The sequence below is a fragment of the Lolium rigidum genome, chromosome 4, assembly GCF_022539505.1.
Source record: "Lolium rigidum isolate FL_2022 chromosome 4, APGP_CSIRO_Lrig_0.1, whole genome shotgun sequence".
Lineage (NCBI taxonomy): Eukaryota > Viridiplantae > Streptophyta > Magnoliopsida > Poales > Poaceae > Lolium > Lolium rigidum.
This window is the reverse complement of record NC_061511.1, coordinates 85,587,409-85,605,586: the sequence shown is the minus strand read 5'-3', so window position 1 is coordinate 85,605,586 and position 18,178 is coordinate 85,587,409. Positions and strand designations below refer to the sequence as shown.

Below are 18,178 nucleotides of genomic sequence, written 5' to 3'. Positions count from 1 at the left end.
CTTCGGCATCTTGTTAATAGGTTAGTTCCAGAAAATGCACGAATATGACATAAAGTGTGCATAAAACATGTAGATAACATCAATAATGTGGCATGGAACACAAGAAATTATCGATACGTTGGAGACGTATCAACCAGCTCCCTCCACATTCCAGAGCGAGCAGCAAGCCGCCGCAAAGCCGAAATCAGGGAGGATAGAGAGAGAGAGAAGAGGGGAACAACCTCGATCTGACGGGGAGGGGCCCCCATGCCGCAACCGCCACCCGCTGCGGTCCAACCTCCCAAGAGGTCACGGCCGACGGCCAGAGTCGCCCGCGCCGACGCCTGCCGCGCGTTCCGTCGCCTCGCCTGAAAGGCCACCGCCCCGGTCCTGTAGTCCTCCGCAGTGAAGCGGAGCGACGAGATCCTCGCCACCACCATCCTCAGCAGCCGCGTGGCTTTCCGGCGGTCACCTCAGGTGGCGGCAAGGGAGGGGGAAAGGTGGGAGGAGGGGCCTAGCCACGCAGACCTGGCTGCCGCCGACCCCGAGCCAGTCGGCCAAGGGAGTTTCGTCTCGGCCCCGCCCGATGGGGAACGCCCGCGCCCTACCGCCCCATGCCTGCTTGCGTCCGAGCCCCACTGCCCGCGTCTGCCGGTGACGAGCTTGCGGCGTGCGGCCACCCCTTGAGGCGCGGAGCTAGGCCTAGGTGCGTGGCCACGCTCGCCACCGTCGGCATCCCTACGTGGTGAAGCCAGCGTGCGTGGTCAGCGGCAATGGCAGCTCAAGGTCCTTGGACCTGATTGCTTATTATTTTTTATGTTTAAGGGGCTATTTACAAAATTTGTGTCCACCTTTCAGTTTGGCAATCGAATTATACCAAGGCCGCTAAAGCACAATTTGGTTGAAATTGCTATGTCCTCTCTCTCCTCTTGGTATACCTAATTTTTAGCAATCTTTTATATAAAGGCTGTTTGAGATGCTCTTATAAGTCATATTGTCCATATTAATGAACAACTTATGCTTTGATGTAGAATTACATCATACTATCATTGGATCATTGCTAGTTTGTAAAAGAGAAATAAGCAGTAGTGGTCTAGACTCTATAAAATATCTAATAAAATTAAGCCATATAATTTGAAGCGAAGACAAAGACAATTGGGCGAAAGCCTGGAGGCTAGAGGGCCCCACGCGGCTAGGTGGCGCATTAGGACCTTTTGTATGCCATCTTGTCTCCCCAGGCAAGGGAAGGGGACTCAGAGGAGCTCTTCCTTCAGCAGAGAGGGTTTAGATTCCACAGGGTCCACTCTTTCATGGAAAGTACCACCTTCATCGACATCATCTTCTGCAATACCATCTCCATCTTCAACATTGCTTCATATGCAAATCGGTGTAGATCGGAGTCTGTAATAACTTCCCGTGTTATTACAATGTGTTTTATTTGGTGCCAATACTTCACTATACACCTAACACATGTGTTGATGTCCATGATCATTACTTGTGAGTAGTTCATTATGCTCTTGAGAACATGGGAGAACCCAAGTTGATGGTTTTTATATGAAATTACAGTAAAATCTGATGATCGAGGAGGCGGGGATCGGCCAATGTCCATTAGTGACATTCTTTTAACAAATCAACTCACGTGGTTCAGTTTGAGAACCGTGGGAATATGCTTCCCTCATGTCAAAATGTTCATAAAACCAAATAGGGGAAGGATTTGACGGATAGGGTTGAACCGTCTTCCGTAGCAGTAGTGACGTATTGTACATTTGTACTCGGTATATTTTCAAATGACAAAATAAAAGAGGACAGCGAAAGGAGTGACACTGGGCCGATGCTGAATTATGTGCTGTCCCACGGCCCACTCGTACCCATTTGACAAGGTAGCAATCACACATTCAACGAAGAATTAGTGGGAGAAGACCTGAGAAACATCCGAACAACATGAACACGACAGACAAAAATATAGGCAGGCACTAGAGTACAATACCACCGATCTCACACCACCGATGAACGAATTAATGAGTCCAAAACGAATCTCACAGCACCGATCTCTCAAGAATCCACTAGCTTATCGACCATCAAAGGAAAAGAGAAAGATGAACAAAAGAATGAGAAGGTTCTCCTCTGCACTGGAGGGACTCAGAAGAGCTTGTAGGGGGAGGAGGCGTCCAACGGGTGGATGAGGTAGGTGAGCACCAGCGCCACGATCATCAGGAGGTAGGCAACGCCCTGGTCGATCGACGATGCTGCAGGTATCCACAAGAAACAGATCAGAAATCCATAAGGCAAACACTGTAACTTGTCCAATCTATCATGCATTCTTGATCTACCGATGACTCACCGTCGCTGGTGGCGGGCGCCGGTGCGGGAGCCTGCGCGGCGACGGCCGGCATGACGAGGGCGACGACGAGAGCCGCGGCAGCAACAAAACCAAAGATGGTCCTCGCCATGGCAGCCGCGTATCGCCCTTTCTCGAGCCTGAATCGACAGACCTCCTCTCTACCTCTCTCCTTGACTCTATGCCTTGTCCTCACGTCCTGCCGCCTGCTTCCCCGCATTATATAACGGGATTCTCGCCCTCATAATTGATTATATAACGGCTCTCTTTCTCTCTGCTGGACCTCGCTGGGATCGCGATGGCATCTTGCGCCGGCGTTGGGCCCCGCTCACATGGAGGACCGTTGCTGCGAATTTCTTTTCCATCTTTCCAGTCTGGAATGCCACTCCCGAGATTGGCTGTCCCTGTGTTCCTATGTGCTCGCAATCATCTGGCTGGAAAAACATTCCATTATCGAGGTGATTTGGGAAGTCATTTGTTTACTACTTCGTCGGATGACGAGATGCCGTATCAGAGTCACCAAATGGAAATATAGAATTGAAGGTTTTGGTTATAATGCAGATTATTGTGCTAGCAAGTAGCAGCTGGCAGATACAGAGCCATCGTCTGTAGCTCAGGTCCAGATCGACACACTTCACATGGTTTTGCAAATGACAAACAGAACAATTGGATGCATCCGCAAGTTGGTACTACAGTCAGAACTACAATATTGCAGACAATATTTCTCTTCAGGGAAGTACACTAGGCACCTGACGAGCAGAGTTTCCTACTCACACATTCAATTTAGTAGTACTACGATAAAGACAGGCAGTAATGACAATAAGCATCACATTGATCATCAGGCAGTGATGATAAGCATCGCATTGATCATCATAGTGATCAGATTTCAGAATTGATTATTGAAAGCAGACAGCAAACTGTTAGACTGCAGAAAAGAAAAGAAAAAACAATATGTGCTCTCTGCTTCCGCTACCAGAAAGCTGTCATGGTACTTGAAATCCTCTAAATATCGAATTTCCGTAGAATGCATAATCTCGTCTAGTTTTTCTTGAGCGTGTTCGAACTGGGTTTCCGATTTGGAACTTGTGGTCATCGGTTGAGCCGTGAGGAGGCCTCAACGTCTTTATTCTAGCGCACTTTGCACGCAGGGCGGTATCGAAGTAGATATTGAAACAATGACGGATGTCCAGGTGCTCCAGGTGAGTGCAGTTGTCGAGGATCGCTGTCAACCCTTTGTTGGTGAGTTCGCTGCCAAAGAGTTGAAGGGAGTGCAGCGCGGACATTGTCGCAATCCCCATAGCTTCCTCGTCCTTATTGTATTCGGCATCCTCAATGCTATAGAAGCAAGGGTAGCTGAGTCTGAAAGATTTCAGACGTGGGCAAGCTATGCCGATAACCTCGTAGACCTTCCCGAAAACATTCTTACAGAGTGAAAGCTCAAGCTCCTCGAGCATAGGAAACTTGTTGATTGACTCCATCAATGCTTCGTTACTGATGTGGTTAGAAGATATGAGGCGAAGGCTCTTTAGAGTTGGTGCACTGGAAACAGAGAGCTTAGTGTGAATAAACTATAATAAGTCATTTCTTCTGCATTGAGAAGTGCAGGAGCATGTACTTAGAAATTAACTGTACTGTCCTGGAAGAACACCTAGCTAACAGAAGGAGCAAAATAGATCAAACTGGCGGGAAGAACATAAAGCTGCCATGTAAGCTAAATTCATATGCTGGTGTACTATCACATGCTCAATTCCAAGAGTGGGCCTAAAGTGATGGATATCTATAACCAGTTAACCACAAAGAGCAATATAGTGTGCAACATATAAACCTAACACTGCATGATAAGGGAGCCATTCATATGCACAGCTAAGACATTTCCAAATACAAGAGTCAAACAAAAAACATGCAGCGTACAAAATTTTCTCTTGCTGGCAACAAAGGCTATGCAGGGCTCGAGTCCCACCTCTCTTGCCAGCAAAAATACTACCATAAGTATGAATATTATAATGAGTTTTTCAGCCTAATGATTTGACCCTTCAGGTTGAGGACCATGTCAAGTTTATTTTTGAAACAGCCACCACATATTACACTCACATCATCCCATGGCCTTTCAAAATATAAGAGCAGCAAGCCAACAACATTAAAAGAAAATACTGCCAACCTATGCAAAATTCTTTAACAAGAGGGTTGGTTCTTTTCCGTTTGTTCTGCGAGAAAGATTCTAAATGCCAAACAGGACTGGTTCAATTATGTTAGCAAAGATCATCATTTTTTTAACCCATGAAGGAATCCATCCTGCGACTGGTGTATGTAAGAAACAAAGATCAGGCGCTCAATAGTTAAATTGTTTCTTAATAGGAAGTGTTTCACTTTGGATTTGAATGCATTTCATGTGCTCACCTAAATCAATTTACCACATTGGATACACAAACTACATAGAAACTAAAATAGGCCGCATAAAAACTACTTATTTGTTGAAACCTAAATTAGTAACGACATGAAATGCACATGCTACTAAATCATAAATTGCGCTAAACACTTGTCACTGTGATGTGCACTACTCTAGTTGAAGAACAAAGGAAACACAAGCCAAGCAAAAAAAAAAAGCCTAATCTTTGTACTCGTGAGGGGAGAGTTAAAGATATCTCACTGCTCGGCGAGGAATAGGAGGAAGTGGTCGGTAGCGTCTTCGCCCCAGAAGGCCTCACACCGCCCCGACGCGCGCCGGACGGCCTCCCTCGCCGTGCCTTCGTCAATCCGGTAGCGGCGATCTTTCCGGACTCGCATGTCGATGCGGCGCCAGAGCTCGGGCTCGTCGCGCACGGCGCGGCGCCAGGAGCGGCACACCCGCCCCACGCCACCCACCATGAGCTCGATAGGTTCCAGCTTGTGGAGCACAGACAGAAGCGCGTCGATAGGCAGATCCGCCCAGTCGGCGGACGGCCGCACCTCGCCGCTGCGGCGGAGTCGGCGGCGACGGCCGGAGGGGATGGAGGACATCGCGTGGGCCTATGGAAGGCCGGGTTTACGGCAAATTGGACCCCTAGAGAAGTTCTTCTTGGGTGAGTGGGCTTATGGGCCCCTTGGACCAAGTTCAGATTCTTATAAGTTCCAGTAGGCTGAGATGTCACGTTGCACGCGGTTTTATGGGTTTGACATGATGTCCAGTTCAACCAATGTACATACTCCGTAGTAGAATGTAAACGGACCCGATAATGCTTTCTTCTTATTTTTCATGGTACTATATTTTTGTCAGATTTGAAAGGAAGATGTGGCAGATCTAAATGCGGATTATATCTGACTACAGATTCGGGTTGAAAACAGAGTGAATTTGGATCGGAAACAGAAAAAAAAAAACAGTTGGATAAATACATGCAACAAGACATATTTTCACCATTGTAAATATTAAGAACAAAACTTATTCGGCAAATCATTCTGATTTCACCAATGTGAAGGTTCGTAGTACTTAATAGCTTCACAAAGAACGTTAGGAAAGTGAAGCTTAGAATGGAGAAAATTAGAGGATCTCCAGTAGCGTCCCCCAAAGCGTCCTCAAACCAATTTGGGGCGCGCCGGACCAAAAAACTGTTTCAGCCGTGTCCCCCAAACTCCAATTTTGTTCGGCGCGTCCCGATACTGTGTCCGGCGCCCCGAGCACATCCCCATCCCACGGGGGACACACCGGGCACGCCGGACACAACGAAAAGGGAGGCGGAGAGTGGCGGGGCCGACGCGTCAGCGGTACAATAAATTTTAACCTAATCGTCGCCTACCTCGGGGCGGAAGTTATTCGCGCGCAGTGACACACGACGCCATCTTTGCCTTAATGGCGACGGAGGGGCAGGCGAGACGTCTCGTTGGTGCTGCGCAGCCTCCACACGTCGCCGATGTTCGCACGCCACCGCCTGTTCCCGCGCGATCTTCCCGCCTCTTCTCGCCTCTTCCCGCGCTTTCTTCCCGACGCCGGAGTCTATAAAAGGTCTCCCGGCTCACTGGTAGCCACCACAGCTACCAGCAACAAACACAGCCCTCGTCGCTCCACCGCCGTCTCCTCCACCACCAGTGGCAATGGCGAACTGCCAGGCGCTGGCCAGTTCCCTCCACCGCCGTCTCCTCCACTTCCACTCCCGGACTCGCAGTTCGGCATCGACGTCGCTGCCCGGGAAGAGCGGCGGCGGCGAGGGATGGAGAACTGGCGTGCACCATCGTCGGCAGCAGCGGGAGGCACTCGAGCAGCAGGCCCGTCAGCAGCGTGAGGCGGTGCACGCGGCGGATGTAGCGGCGTTCGACGCCCCTGGACTCGTAGCTCACGAGGCCGCGGCGGCAGCAGCGTGGCAAGAGGAGGCGCTGGCGGACACCGTTGCGGCGTTCGACGCCTCGACGGCAGAAGAGGCGCGGCGGCGCCGGACGGAGGAGATGAGCCGGCGGTGGGTTGATGAGCGCCGCCGCCAGCGCGATGAGCGGGAGGCGCTGTACCGTGAACGGCGGGAGGCGATCGAGCGCCGGCGGCGGGAGTCGATCGAGCGCCAGCGAGATGGCGGCGGAGGAGCGCCGCCAGCGGAGGCGGCGCTGGCGGCGATCTGGGGGAGGCGGGCGGACAAGTTGGCGGCGGAGGCCGACGCGTTGGCGGCGGCGGAGGCCGACGCGTTGGCGGCGGCGATGATGGAGGCGCCAACGGATGTGGAGGAGGAGGAGACTGAGGTGGAGGACGACGACGACCACGAGTTCGAGTGGTCCGACGACGACGGGCCGCACCCGGACGAGACGGCCGATCAGCAACGCGCGCTCGGCGAGTCCTTCGAGTTGGAGAAAAAGCTCCAGGACGACCCCTGTGCCCGCGAAGAGGCGCAGATTGCGCCGTCGAGCTCTCCCTCCAGACGGCGCAGCAGGGGAGGGCAGATGACGACGCGCTGCTGGAGCGGTGGCGTCTGGCCACCGCCCAACGCAAGGAGAGGCGGCGCGCGCAGCAGAAACTGCGGGGCTGAGGGGAGCTGCGGCGGTGGCAGTCACTTGATGGGTTCTGCTTCAGCTTGCCAGCGAGAGGGCACCATCAGAATTGAAGGCCTTCTCAATTCACTGTGGCTGCTCGGTTAGCTTAAATAGAGATATGTGTCCGAAAAGATCTCCAACATATACATCCGTTCTATTCTTTCCTGGCACAAGTTTAATTAGCTTCACGAATTAGCACGACAAGGTATCCACGTGAGATTTGTTTTAGCTGATACCCAATTTTGCATATCAGGAAAGCCAACTCCCAGATTTTGTTCCGGTAGCTAGCAGCTTATGTCTTGCATCAGGCTGGACTTTGGACCTCCGGTAAGATGGCCTAGCAATTAACTCCAGCTATTTTTCTTCTACCATAGTATAAGCTAGGCACAAGCTTCTTTGTTACACAATCAGATTACATGACGTACAGATAAAAGGTATGGTGCAATTACTAGGAGAGTTAGTATATATATGGACTCCAATTATGGTTCTATTATTTATTTCTGTACTACCAATTAATTAACTCCAGCCATTTTTCTTCTACCATATAGCTAGGCAAAAGTTTCTTTGTTATACAATCTGGTAGAACCAACAGCTCTACCCGCCCTAGGGCGTAGCTTGTAGGGGAAGGAGGGAGAGACGTGCAGGCGAGGCGGCGGACGCTGGCGGTAGGGCGCCGTCGTGCGCGGGCTGGAGAGGAGGGATGGCGGCTAGGGTTAGGAGACCGACTCCTCAGGGAGTCTGCAATAATGAATATTATTATTGCTTACCTGTTTGTCTCGTTACAACCAGTATATAAAGAACTAAAACGCTAAACTGATAATGGGCTAAGCCCCTAATTGGGCCCACGGTTGGGCCCCTCCTCACGTAACTAAGTCCGGTCATAACATCTCCCGCCTGTGCAAACAGCTCGTCCTCGAGCTGGTAGTCGGGGTAGTGTTGGCTGAACTCCTCCTGCTTCTCCCAAGTGGCCTCCTCCTCCGGAAGGACTTCCCATTGCACCAGCAAGTACCAAATGCCGCGACGGAGCTGGGCACGTAACACCTTTGCCGGGCTCAGAAGAAGACGACCATCGGCGATCGGTGGTAACGCCGGTGGCGCGGCCGGTGGGGAGGTAAGGCTTCAGCAGACCCACTTGAAAGACATCATGGATGCGGGAGCCTGCTGGCAGCTGAAGGTGATATGCAAGTGTGCCCACGCGCTCCAAGATGACGAAGGGGCCAGCGTAGCGAGGCCCAAGCTTGCGCCTCGCACGCGGGTCGAGGGACTGGGTGGATCGATGAAGAAGGCGCAGCCACACCCAGTCGCCCACCGCATAGGCCACCTCGCGATGATGGCCGTCGTAGTAGTGCTTAGCGAGCTGTTGAGCCTGAACGAGATGCTGCCGCACCTCAGCAAGCATCTCGTCGTGGTCGCGGAGAAGCTCCCCAGTAGCCTCCGTCCGAGCGGTCGCCGGATCGACCGGCAAGATGGGCGGTGGCGGGCGACCGTAGACCACCTCAAATGGCGTGGCACGCATGGCGGAATGGTAGGAGGTGTTGTAGCAATATTCCGTCCAAGCGAGCCAATCCACCCATGCGCGAGGATGATCACCTGTAACACATCGTAAGTACATGGCAATCACTTTGTTAACCACCTCGGACTGGCCGTCGGTCTGAGGATGAAACGTCGTGCTGAACCGGAGCTTGACGCCCGCCATCCTGAAAAGGTCACGCCAGACGTGCCCCGTGAACATCGGATCCCGACGCGGGAAAACCGTGGAGGCGAACGATGCCGTCGAAGAAGGCACGAGCAATGGACACGGCGGTGTACGGGTGGCCAAGCGCGATGAAGTGTGCGTACTTGGAGAAGCGGTCGACCACCGTGAGGATGACGGACTTGCCGCCCACCTTGGGGAGGCCCTCGATGAAGTCCATGGAGTTGTCGGCCCATACCTGGGAGGGCACCTCTAGCGGCTGCAATATCCCCACCGGTCGCAACGTCTCCATCTTGTTGCGCTGGAATATCTCGCAAGAGCGCACCCAGTCCTGGACCAAGGCCCGATCCCCGTGGATGTAGAAGTCGGCGCGGAGACAGTGGAGGGTCTTCTGGACACCCTCATGGCCAAACGAGTGGCCCGGCAAGAGCACCTGGTGTCGAAGATCGTCGTGGTCGGGCACGAAGATCCGGCGCACGTGCAAGAGGAGCCCCTCCGCCAAGCGCCATGGCGCCTCCAGCTGCTGCCATGGAAGCTGGGCGTCAGGCGCCGCCATCGTAGCCTAGCGGATGGTGTCGAAGAGGGCGAAGGAGGGGCCCGAACGGATGCACAACGCCATTCCCGCGGGTGCGCCATCCTCGTCAGCAGCGTCGCGGCCGGAGAGAGCGTCGGCGACGGTGTTGAGGCACCCCGGTTGATACTCGACGGTGAAATCAAAGCCGAACAGCTTACTGATCCACTGATGCTGCGGAACGGTCGAGAGCCTCTAAACCAACAAGTACTTGAGGCTGTAATGGTCCGTGCGAATCTGGAACGAGCGCCCCCAAAGGTAGGGACGCCAATGGCGCACAGCCTGCACCAAGCCAATGAGCTCCTGCTCGTACGCCGCCAGCTTGAGATGGCGCGCGGCGAAGGGCCTGCTGAAGTAGGAAAGCGGCCCGTCGCCCTGGTGAAGCACGGCACCGAACCCCACTCCGGAGGAGTCGCAGTCGACGATGAATGGCCGCGCGAAGTCCGGCATCTGGAGGATGGGGTCCGTCGTGAGGGCCCCCTTCAGGGCCTCGAACGCGGAGGTGGCCTCGTCATCCCAGGCGAAGGCGTCGCGGCGCAGAAGCCGCGTGAGGGGTGCCGCGATGATGCCGAAGTCCCGGATGAATTTCCGGTAATACCCGGCGAGACCCAGGAAACCGCGGAGAGCGCGCGGCGAACGAGGAGGCGGGCACGCGGCGACGGCCGCCACCTTGTTGGCGTCCATGGCCACCCCTCGGCGGAGATGACGTGGCCGAGGTAGGCGACTGATGTCGTCATGAACGATCACTTCGAGCGCTTAAGGTGAAGACGATGCGCGCGAAGCTCGTTGAAGACTATGGCGACGTGCTGTAGGTGCTACACCCACGAGGTGATGTAGATCAAAATATAGTGAAAGAAAACGAGCACAAATCGACGTAAATAGGGGCGGACTACATCGTTCATCAGGGCCTGGAATGTCGCTTGCGCGTTGGTGAGGCCGAAGGGCATCACCACGAACTCGAAGTGCCCATGATGGGTCCGGAATGCCGTCTTGGCGATGTCGTCCGGGTGCATGCGCATCTGGTGGTAGCCCGACCGTAAGTCGAGCTTGGTGAAGAAGCGCGCCCCATGGAGCTTGATACGTCTCAAACGTATCTATAATTTTTGATGTTCCATGCTACTTTTATGATGATACTCACATGTTTTATACACACTTTATGTCATTATTATGCATTTTCCGGCACTAACCTATTGACGAGATGCCGAAGAGCCGCTTGTCGTTTTCTCGTTGTTTTTGGTTTCAGAAATCCTACAAAGGAAATATTCTCGGAATTGGACGAAATCAACGCCCAGGGTCTTATTTTTCCACGAAGCTTCCAGAAGTCCGAAAGGGAAACGAAGTGGGGCGACGAGGTGCCGACACAACAGGGCGGCGCGGCCCAGGTCTTGGCCGCGCGGCCCTGGCGTGTGGGGCCCTCGTGTCGCCCCTAAACCTACCCTTCCGCCTACTTAAAGCCTTCATCGCGAAACCCCCAGTACCGAGAGCCACGATACGGAAAACCTTTCTGAGATGCCGCCGCCGCCAATCCCATCTCGGGGGATTCAGGAGATCACCTCCGGCACCCTGCCGGAGAGGGGAATCATCTCCCGGAGGGCTCTTCATCACCATGATCGCCTCCGGATCGATGTGTGAGTAGTTCACCCCTGGACTATGGGTCCATAGCAGTAGCTAGATGGTTGTCTTCTTCTCATTGTGCTATCATGTTAGATCTTGTGAGCTGCCTATCATGATCAAGATCATTGATGACCCACAAGTATAGGGGATCGCAACAGTCTTCGAGGGAAGTAAAACCCAATTTATTGATTCGACACAAGGGGAGACAAAGAATACTTGAAAGCCTTAATAGCAGAGTTGTCAATTCAGCTGCATCTGGAAACAGACTTGCTCGCAAGAGTTTATCAGTAGTAATAATTTTATAGCAGTAGCAGTAATAAAATAACAGCAGCAGAGTAACAAAGACAGCAGTAGTGATTTTAGTAAACAGCAGGATTAAAATACTGTAGGCACGGGGACAGATGACGGGCGTTGCATGGATGAGAGAAACTCATGTAACAATCATAGCAGGGCATTTGCAGATAATAATAAAATGGTATCCAAGTACTAATCAATCAATAGGCATGTGTTCCATATATAGTCGTACGTGCTCGCAATGAGAAACTTGCACAACATCTTTTGTCCTACCAGCCGGTGGCAGCTGATGGCGTGTATTTCACACGTTCGTTGGGCAACCCCAAGAGGAAGGTATGATGCGCACAGCAGCAAGTTTTCCCTCAGAAAGAAACCAAGGTTTATCGAACCAGGAGGAGCCAAGAAGCACGTTGAAGGTTGATGGCGGCGAGATGTAGTGCGGCGCAACACCAGGGATTCCGGCGCCAACGTGGAACCCGCACAACACAACCAAAGTACTTTGCCCCAACGAAACAAGGTGAGGTTGTCAATCTCACCGGCTTGCTGTAACAAAGGATTAACCGTATTGTGTGGAAGATGATTGTTTGCAGAGAAAACAAGAAAAACAAGTATTGCAAGTAGATTGTAATTCAGGAAAGAGAATTGGACCGGGGTACACAGTTCACTAGAGGTGTCTCTCCCATAAGACGAACAAGCATGTTGGGTGAACAAATTACAGCTTGGGCAATTGACAAATAAAGAGAGCATGACAATGCACATACATATTATGATGAGTATAGTGAGATTTAATTGGGCATTACGACAATGTACATAGACCGCCATCCAACCGCATCTATGCCTAAAAAGTCCACCTTCGAGTTATCATCCGAACCCCTCCAGCATTAAGTTGCAAGCAACGTACAATTGCATTAAGTATGGTGCGTAATGTAATCAACAACTACATCCTTAGACATAGCATCAATGTTTTATCCCTAGTGGCAACAAAGACAACACAACCTTAGAACTTTTCGTCACTCGTCCTGGTGTCAATGCAGGCATGAACCCACTATCGAGCATAAGTACTCCCTCTTGGAGTTAAAAGCATCTACTTGGCCAGAGCATCTACTAATAACGGAGAGCATGCAAGATCATAAACAACACATAAGCATAACTTTGATAATCAACATAACAAATATTCTCTATTCATCGGATCCCAACAAACGCAACATATAGAATTACATATAGATAATCTTGATCATGATAGGCAGCTCACAAGATCCGACAATGATAGCACAATGGGGAGAAGACAACCATCTAGCTACCGCTATGGACCCATAGTCCAGGGGTAGACTACTCACTCATCACTCCGGAGGCGACCATGGCGGCGTAGAGTCCTCCGGGAGATGATTCCCCTCTCCGGCAGGTGCCGGAGGCGATCTCCAGGATCCCCCGAGATGGGATCGGCGGTGACGGCGTCTCGCAAGGTTTTCCGTATCGTGGCTCTCGGCACCGGGGGTTTCGTCACGGAGGCTTTAAGTAGGCGGAAGGGTAGGTCAAGAGGCGGCACGAGGGCCCCACACCACGGGCCGCGCGGCCAAGGGGGGGCCGCGCCGCCTAGGGTGTGGCCCCCTCGTGGCCCCTCTTCGTCTCGTCTTCGGTCTTCCGGAAGCTTCGTGAGAAAATAGGCCTCTCGGGCTTTTATTTCGTCCAATTCCGAGAATATTTCTTTACTAGGATTTCTGAAACCAAAAACAGCAGAAAACAAAGAATCGGCACTTCGGCATCTTGTTAATAGGTTAGTTCCGTAAAATGCACGAATATGACATAAAGTGTGCATAAAACATGTAGATAACATCAATAATGTGGCATGGAACACAAGAAATTATCGATACGTTGGAGACGTATCAGCATCCCCAAGCTTAGTTCTCGCTCGTCCCGAGCAGTGTAAAACGATAACAAAGATAATTTCTGGAGTGACATGCCATCATAATCTTGATCATACTATTTGTAAAGCATATGTAAAGAATGCAGCGATCAAAACAATGTGTATGACATGAGTAAACAAGTGAATCATAAAGCAAAGACTTTTCATGAATAGCACTTCAAGACAAGCATCAATAAGTCTTGCATAAGAGTTAACTCATAAAGCAATAATTCAAAGTAAAGGTATTGAAGCAACACAAAAGAAGATTAAGTTTCAGCGGTTGCTTTCAACTTGTAACATGTATATCTCATGGATATTGTCAACATAGAGTAATATAATAAGTGCAATAAGCAAGTATGTAGGAATCAATGCACAGCTCACACAAGTGTTTGCTTCTTGAGGTGGATAGAAATAGGTGAACTGACTCAACATTGAAAGTAAAAGAATGGTCCTCATAGAGGAAAAGCATCGATTGCTATATTTGTGCTAGAGCTTTGATTTTGAAAACATGAAACAATTTTGTCAACGGTAGTAATAAAGCATATGCATCATGTAAATTATATCTTATAAGTTGCAAGCCTCATGCATAGTGTACTAATAGTGCTCGCACCTTGTCCTAATTAGCTTGGACTACCTCGGATTATCACCGCAATACATATGCTTTAACCAAGTTTCACAAAGGGGTACCTCTATGCCGCCTGTACAAAGGTCTAAGGAGAAAGCTCGCATTTGGATTTCTCGCTTTTGATTATTCTCAACTTAGACATCCATACCGGGACAACATAGACAACAGATAATGGACTCCTCTTTTAATGCTTAAGCATTTGACAACAATTAATTCTTTTCTCATTAGAGATTTGAGGATGTTTGTCCAAAACTGAAACTTCCACCATGGATCATGGCTTTAGTTAGCGGCCCAATGCTCTTCTCTCACAATATGCATGCTCAAACCATTCAACTCAGTGTAGATCGCCCTTACTTCGTACAAGACGAACATGCATAGCAACTCACATGAAATTCAACAATGAGTTGATGGCGTTCCCCAGTAAACATGGTTATCGCACAACAAGCAACTTAATAAGAGATAAAGTGCATAATTACATATTCAATGCCACAATAGTTTTTAAGCTATTTGTCCCATGAGCTATATATTGCAAAGGTGAATGATGGAATTTTAAAGGTAGCACTCAAGCAATTTACTTTGGAATGGCGGGAAAATACCATGTAGTAGGTAGGTATGGTGGACACAAATGGCATAGTGGTTGGCTCAAGTATTTTGGATGCATGAGAAGTATTCCCTCTCGATACAAGGTTTAGGCTAGCAAGGTTATTTGAAACAAACACAAGGATGAACCGGTGCAAAGCAAAACTCACATAAAAGACATATTGAAAACATTATAAGACTCTACACCGTCTTCCTTGTTGTTCAAACTCAATACTAGAAATTATCTAGACCTTAGAGAAACCAAATATGCAAACCAAATTTTAGCATGCTCTATGTATTTCTTCATTAATGGGTGCAAAGCATATGATGCAAGAGATTAAACATGAGCACAACAATTGCCAAGTATCACATTACCCAAGACATTTTTAGCAATTACTACATGTATCATTTTCCAATTCCAACCATATAACAATTTAACGAAGGAGAAACTTCGCCATGAATACTATGAGTAGAAACCAAGGACATATTTGTCCATATGCTACAGCGGAGTGTGTATCTCTCCCATAAAGTGAATGCTAGGATCCATTTTATTCAAACAAAACAAAAACAAAAACAAACCGACGCTCCAAGAAAAAGCACATAAGATGTGGCCGAATAAAAATGTAGTTTCAGGGGAGGAACCCGATAATTTGTCGATGAAGAAGGGGATGCCTTGGGCATCCCCAAGCTTAGACGCTTGAGTCTTCTTGATATATGCAGGGGTGAACCACGGGTGCATCCCCAAGCTTAGAGCTTTCACTCTCCTTGATCATGTTGCATCATACTCCTCTCTTGACCCTTGAAAACTTCCTCCACACCAAACTCGAAACAACTCATTAGAGGGTTAGTGCACAATATAAATTGACATATTCAGAGGTGACACAATCATTCTTAACACTTCGGACATTGCATAATGCTACTGGACATTAGTGGATCAAAGAAATTCATCCAACATAGCGAAAGAGGCAATGCGAAATAAAAGGCAGAATCTGTCAAAACAGAACAGTTCGTATTGACGAATTTTAAAATGGCACCAGACTTGCTCAAACGAAAATGCTCAAATTGAATGAAAGTTGCGTACATATCTGAGGATCATGCTCGTAAATTGGCGTAATTTTCTGAGCTACCTACAGGGAGATAGACCCAGATTCGTGACAGCAAAGAAATCTGGAACTGCGCAAGTAATCCAAATCTAGTACTTACTTTTCTATCAACGGCTTAACTTGGCACAACAAAACTCAAAACTAAGATAAGGAGAGGTTGCTACAGTAGTAAACAACTTCCAAGACACAAAATAAAAAACAAAGTACTGTAGGTAAAAACATGGGTTGTCTCCCATAAGCGCTTTTTAACGCCTTTCAGCCTAGGCGCGTAAAGTGTATATCAAGTATTATCGAAGGGTGGTACTTCTACAGCGGGGTGTGGGCTCTTCTCAACCAGGCATATTATATTAGATACATAAGTTTTAGCATCTCCCTTTTCATTAGTCTTAGGCGTGCTACTCTCATCAAACAAATTTTCATGAACAAGCCAAGCATAATTATTTTCTAGTGCATCATTCATAGCTAGGAGCTTGCATGGTATTGGTGCTTTGATTTCCCCACAATCATCAATATTATTAGTGTATCTTATTCTATCCATATCCATCTTTTCAAGGAGACTAACAAAGTTAGTAGGAGAACCAAGCATATTAAATTTAGCAAAGACCTTTCTAGCTTCTCTTGCTAGACCACCAAATTCTCTAAGAAGGGTTTCTAAAACAAAATCTTTCTTTTCCCCTTCTTCCATATCACCAAGTGTGAAAAACATGTGTTGGATTATAGGATTAAGATTAACAAATTTGGTTTCCAACAAACGAACTAAATGCGCAGCAGCAATTTCATAAGTAGGCGCAAGGTCTATCAAGTGTCTATCTTCAAAATTCTCAATGGTACTAACATGGTTGAAGATTTCTTCTATATTATTTCTCCCAACTATAGACCCACGTCCTACCGGTATGTTCTTTGTGGTAAAATTAAAAAGAAACATGATGAAATAAGTAAAGTAAATGCTAGTAACTAATTTTTTTGTGTTTTTGATATAGCAAACAAGATAGCAAATAAAGTAAAACTAGCAACTAATTTTTTTGTATTTTGATTTAGTGCAGCAAACAAAGTAGTAAATAAAACTAAGCAAGACAAAAACAAAGTAAAGAGATTGAGAAGTGGAGACTCCCTTGCAGCGTGTCTTGATCTCCCCGGCAACGGCGCCGTAAAAAGAGCTTGATGGCGTGTATTTCACACGTTCGTTGGGCAACCCCAAGAGGAAGGTATGATGCGCACAGCAGCAAGTTTTCCCTCGTAAAGAAACCAAGGTTTATCGAACCAGGAGGAGCCAAGAAGCACGTTGAAGGTTGATGGCGGCGAGATGTAGTGCGGCGCAACACCAGGGATTCCGGCGCCAACGTGGAACCTCGCACAACACAACCAAAGTACTTTGCCCCAACGAAACAAAGTGAGGTTGTCAATCTCACCGGCTTGCTCGTAACAAAGGATTAACCGTATTGTGTGGAAGATGATTGTTTGCAGAGAAAACAAGTAAAAACAAGTATTGCAGAGATTGTATTTCAAGTAAAGAGAATTGGACCGGGGTCCACAGCTCACTAGAGGTGTCTCTCCCATAAGACGAACAACATGTTGGGTGAACAAATTACAGCTTGGGCAATTGACAAATAAAGAGAGCATGACAATGCACATACATATTATGATGAGTATAGTGAGATTTAATTGGGCATTACGACAAAGTACATAGACCGCCATCCAACTCGCATCTATGCCTAAAAAGTCCACCTTCGAAGTTATCATCCGAACCCCTCCGGTATTAAGTTGCAAGCAATGTACAATTGCATTAAGTATGGTGTGTAATGTAATCAACAACTACATCCTTAGACATAGCATCAATGTTTTATCCCTAGTGGCAACAAGACAACACAACCTTAGAACTTTCTCGTCATCGTCCTGGTGTCAATGCGGCATGAACCCACTATCGAGCATAAGTACTCCCTCTTGGAGTTAAAAGCATCTACTTGGCCAGAGCATCTACTAATAACGGAGAGCATGCAAGATCATAAACAACACATAAGCATAACTTTGATAATCAACATAACAAATATTCTCTATTCATCGGATCCCAACAAACGCAACATATAGAATTACATATAGATAATCTTGATCATGATAGGCAGCTCACAAGATCCGACAATGATAGCACAATGGGGAGAAGACAACCATCTAGCTACTGCTATGGACCCATAGTCCAGGGGTAGACTACTCACTCATCACTCCGGAGGCGACCATGGCGGCGTAGAGTCCTCCGGGAGATGATTCCCCTCTCCGGCAGGTGCCGGAGGCGATCTCCAGGATCCCCCGAGATGGGATCGGCGGTGACGGCGTCTCGGCAAGGTTTTCCGTATCGTGGCTCTCGGCACCGGGGGTTTCGTCACGGAGGCTTTAAGTAGGCGGAAGGGTAGGTCAAGAGGCGGCACGAGGGCCCCACACCACAGGGCCGCGCGGCCAAGGGGGGCGCGCCGCCCTAGGGTGTGGCCCCCTCGTGGCCCC

At 49.0% G+C, this 18,178-nt stretch overlaps 2 protein-coding genes across 2 annotated transcripts; both read right to left on the bottom strand.

Moving 5' to 3' along the window:
* Window positions 1-2,118: 2,118 nt before the first annotated feature.
* LOC124705398 (arabinogalactan protein 16-like) lies at window positions 2,119-2,429 on the bottom strand. The gene is made up of 2 exons (XM_047237126.1): window positions 2,321-2,429; window positions 2,119-2,225 (listed from the first exon to the last, which is right to left on the bottom strand). The coding sequence occupies exons 1-2, from the start codon at window positions 2,427-2,429 to the stop codon at window positions 2,119-2,121; spliced, it is 216 nt and encodes a 71-aa protein (XP_047093082.1).
* Window positions 2,430-3,128: 699 nt separating this feature from the next.
* LOC124647327 (putative F-box/LRR-repeat protein 23) lies at window positions 3,129-5,314 on the bottom strand. Its single transcript, XM_047187288.1, has 2 exons — window positions 4,965-5,314; window positions 3,129-3,856 (listed from the first exon to the last, which is right to left on the bottom strand). Exons 1-2 carry the CDS (start codon window positions 5,312-5,314, stop codon window positions 3,301-3,303), a joined length of 906 nt encoding a protein of 301 aa, XP_047043244.1. The 3' UTR covers window positions 3,129-3,300.
* Window positions 5,315-18,178: the final 12,864 nt, after the last annotated feature.

Excerpts from the sequence above, each read along its gene's own strand:
- LOC124705398 (XM_047237126.1), bottom strand. The coding sequence starts at position 2,429 with ATGGCGAGGACCATCTTTGGTTTTGTTGCTGCCGCGGCTCTCGTCGTC. Across the intron at positions 2,226-2,320 it reads GGCGCCCGCCACCAGCGACG|CATCGTCGATCGACCAGGGC; the intron begins GTGAGTCATCGG and ends GGATACCTGCAG.
- LOC124647327 (XM_047187288.1), bottom strand. The coding sequence starts at position 5,314 with ATGTCCTCCATCCCCTCCGGCCGTCGCCGCCGACTCCGCCGCAGCGGC. Across the intron at positions 3,857-4,964 it reads CTCCTATTCCTCGCCGAGCA|TGCACCAACTCTAAAGAGCC; the intron begins GTGAGATATCTT and ends CTCTGTTTCCAG.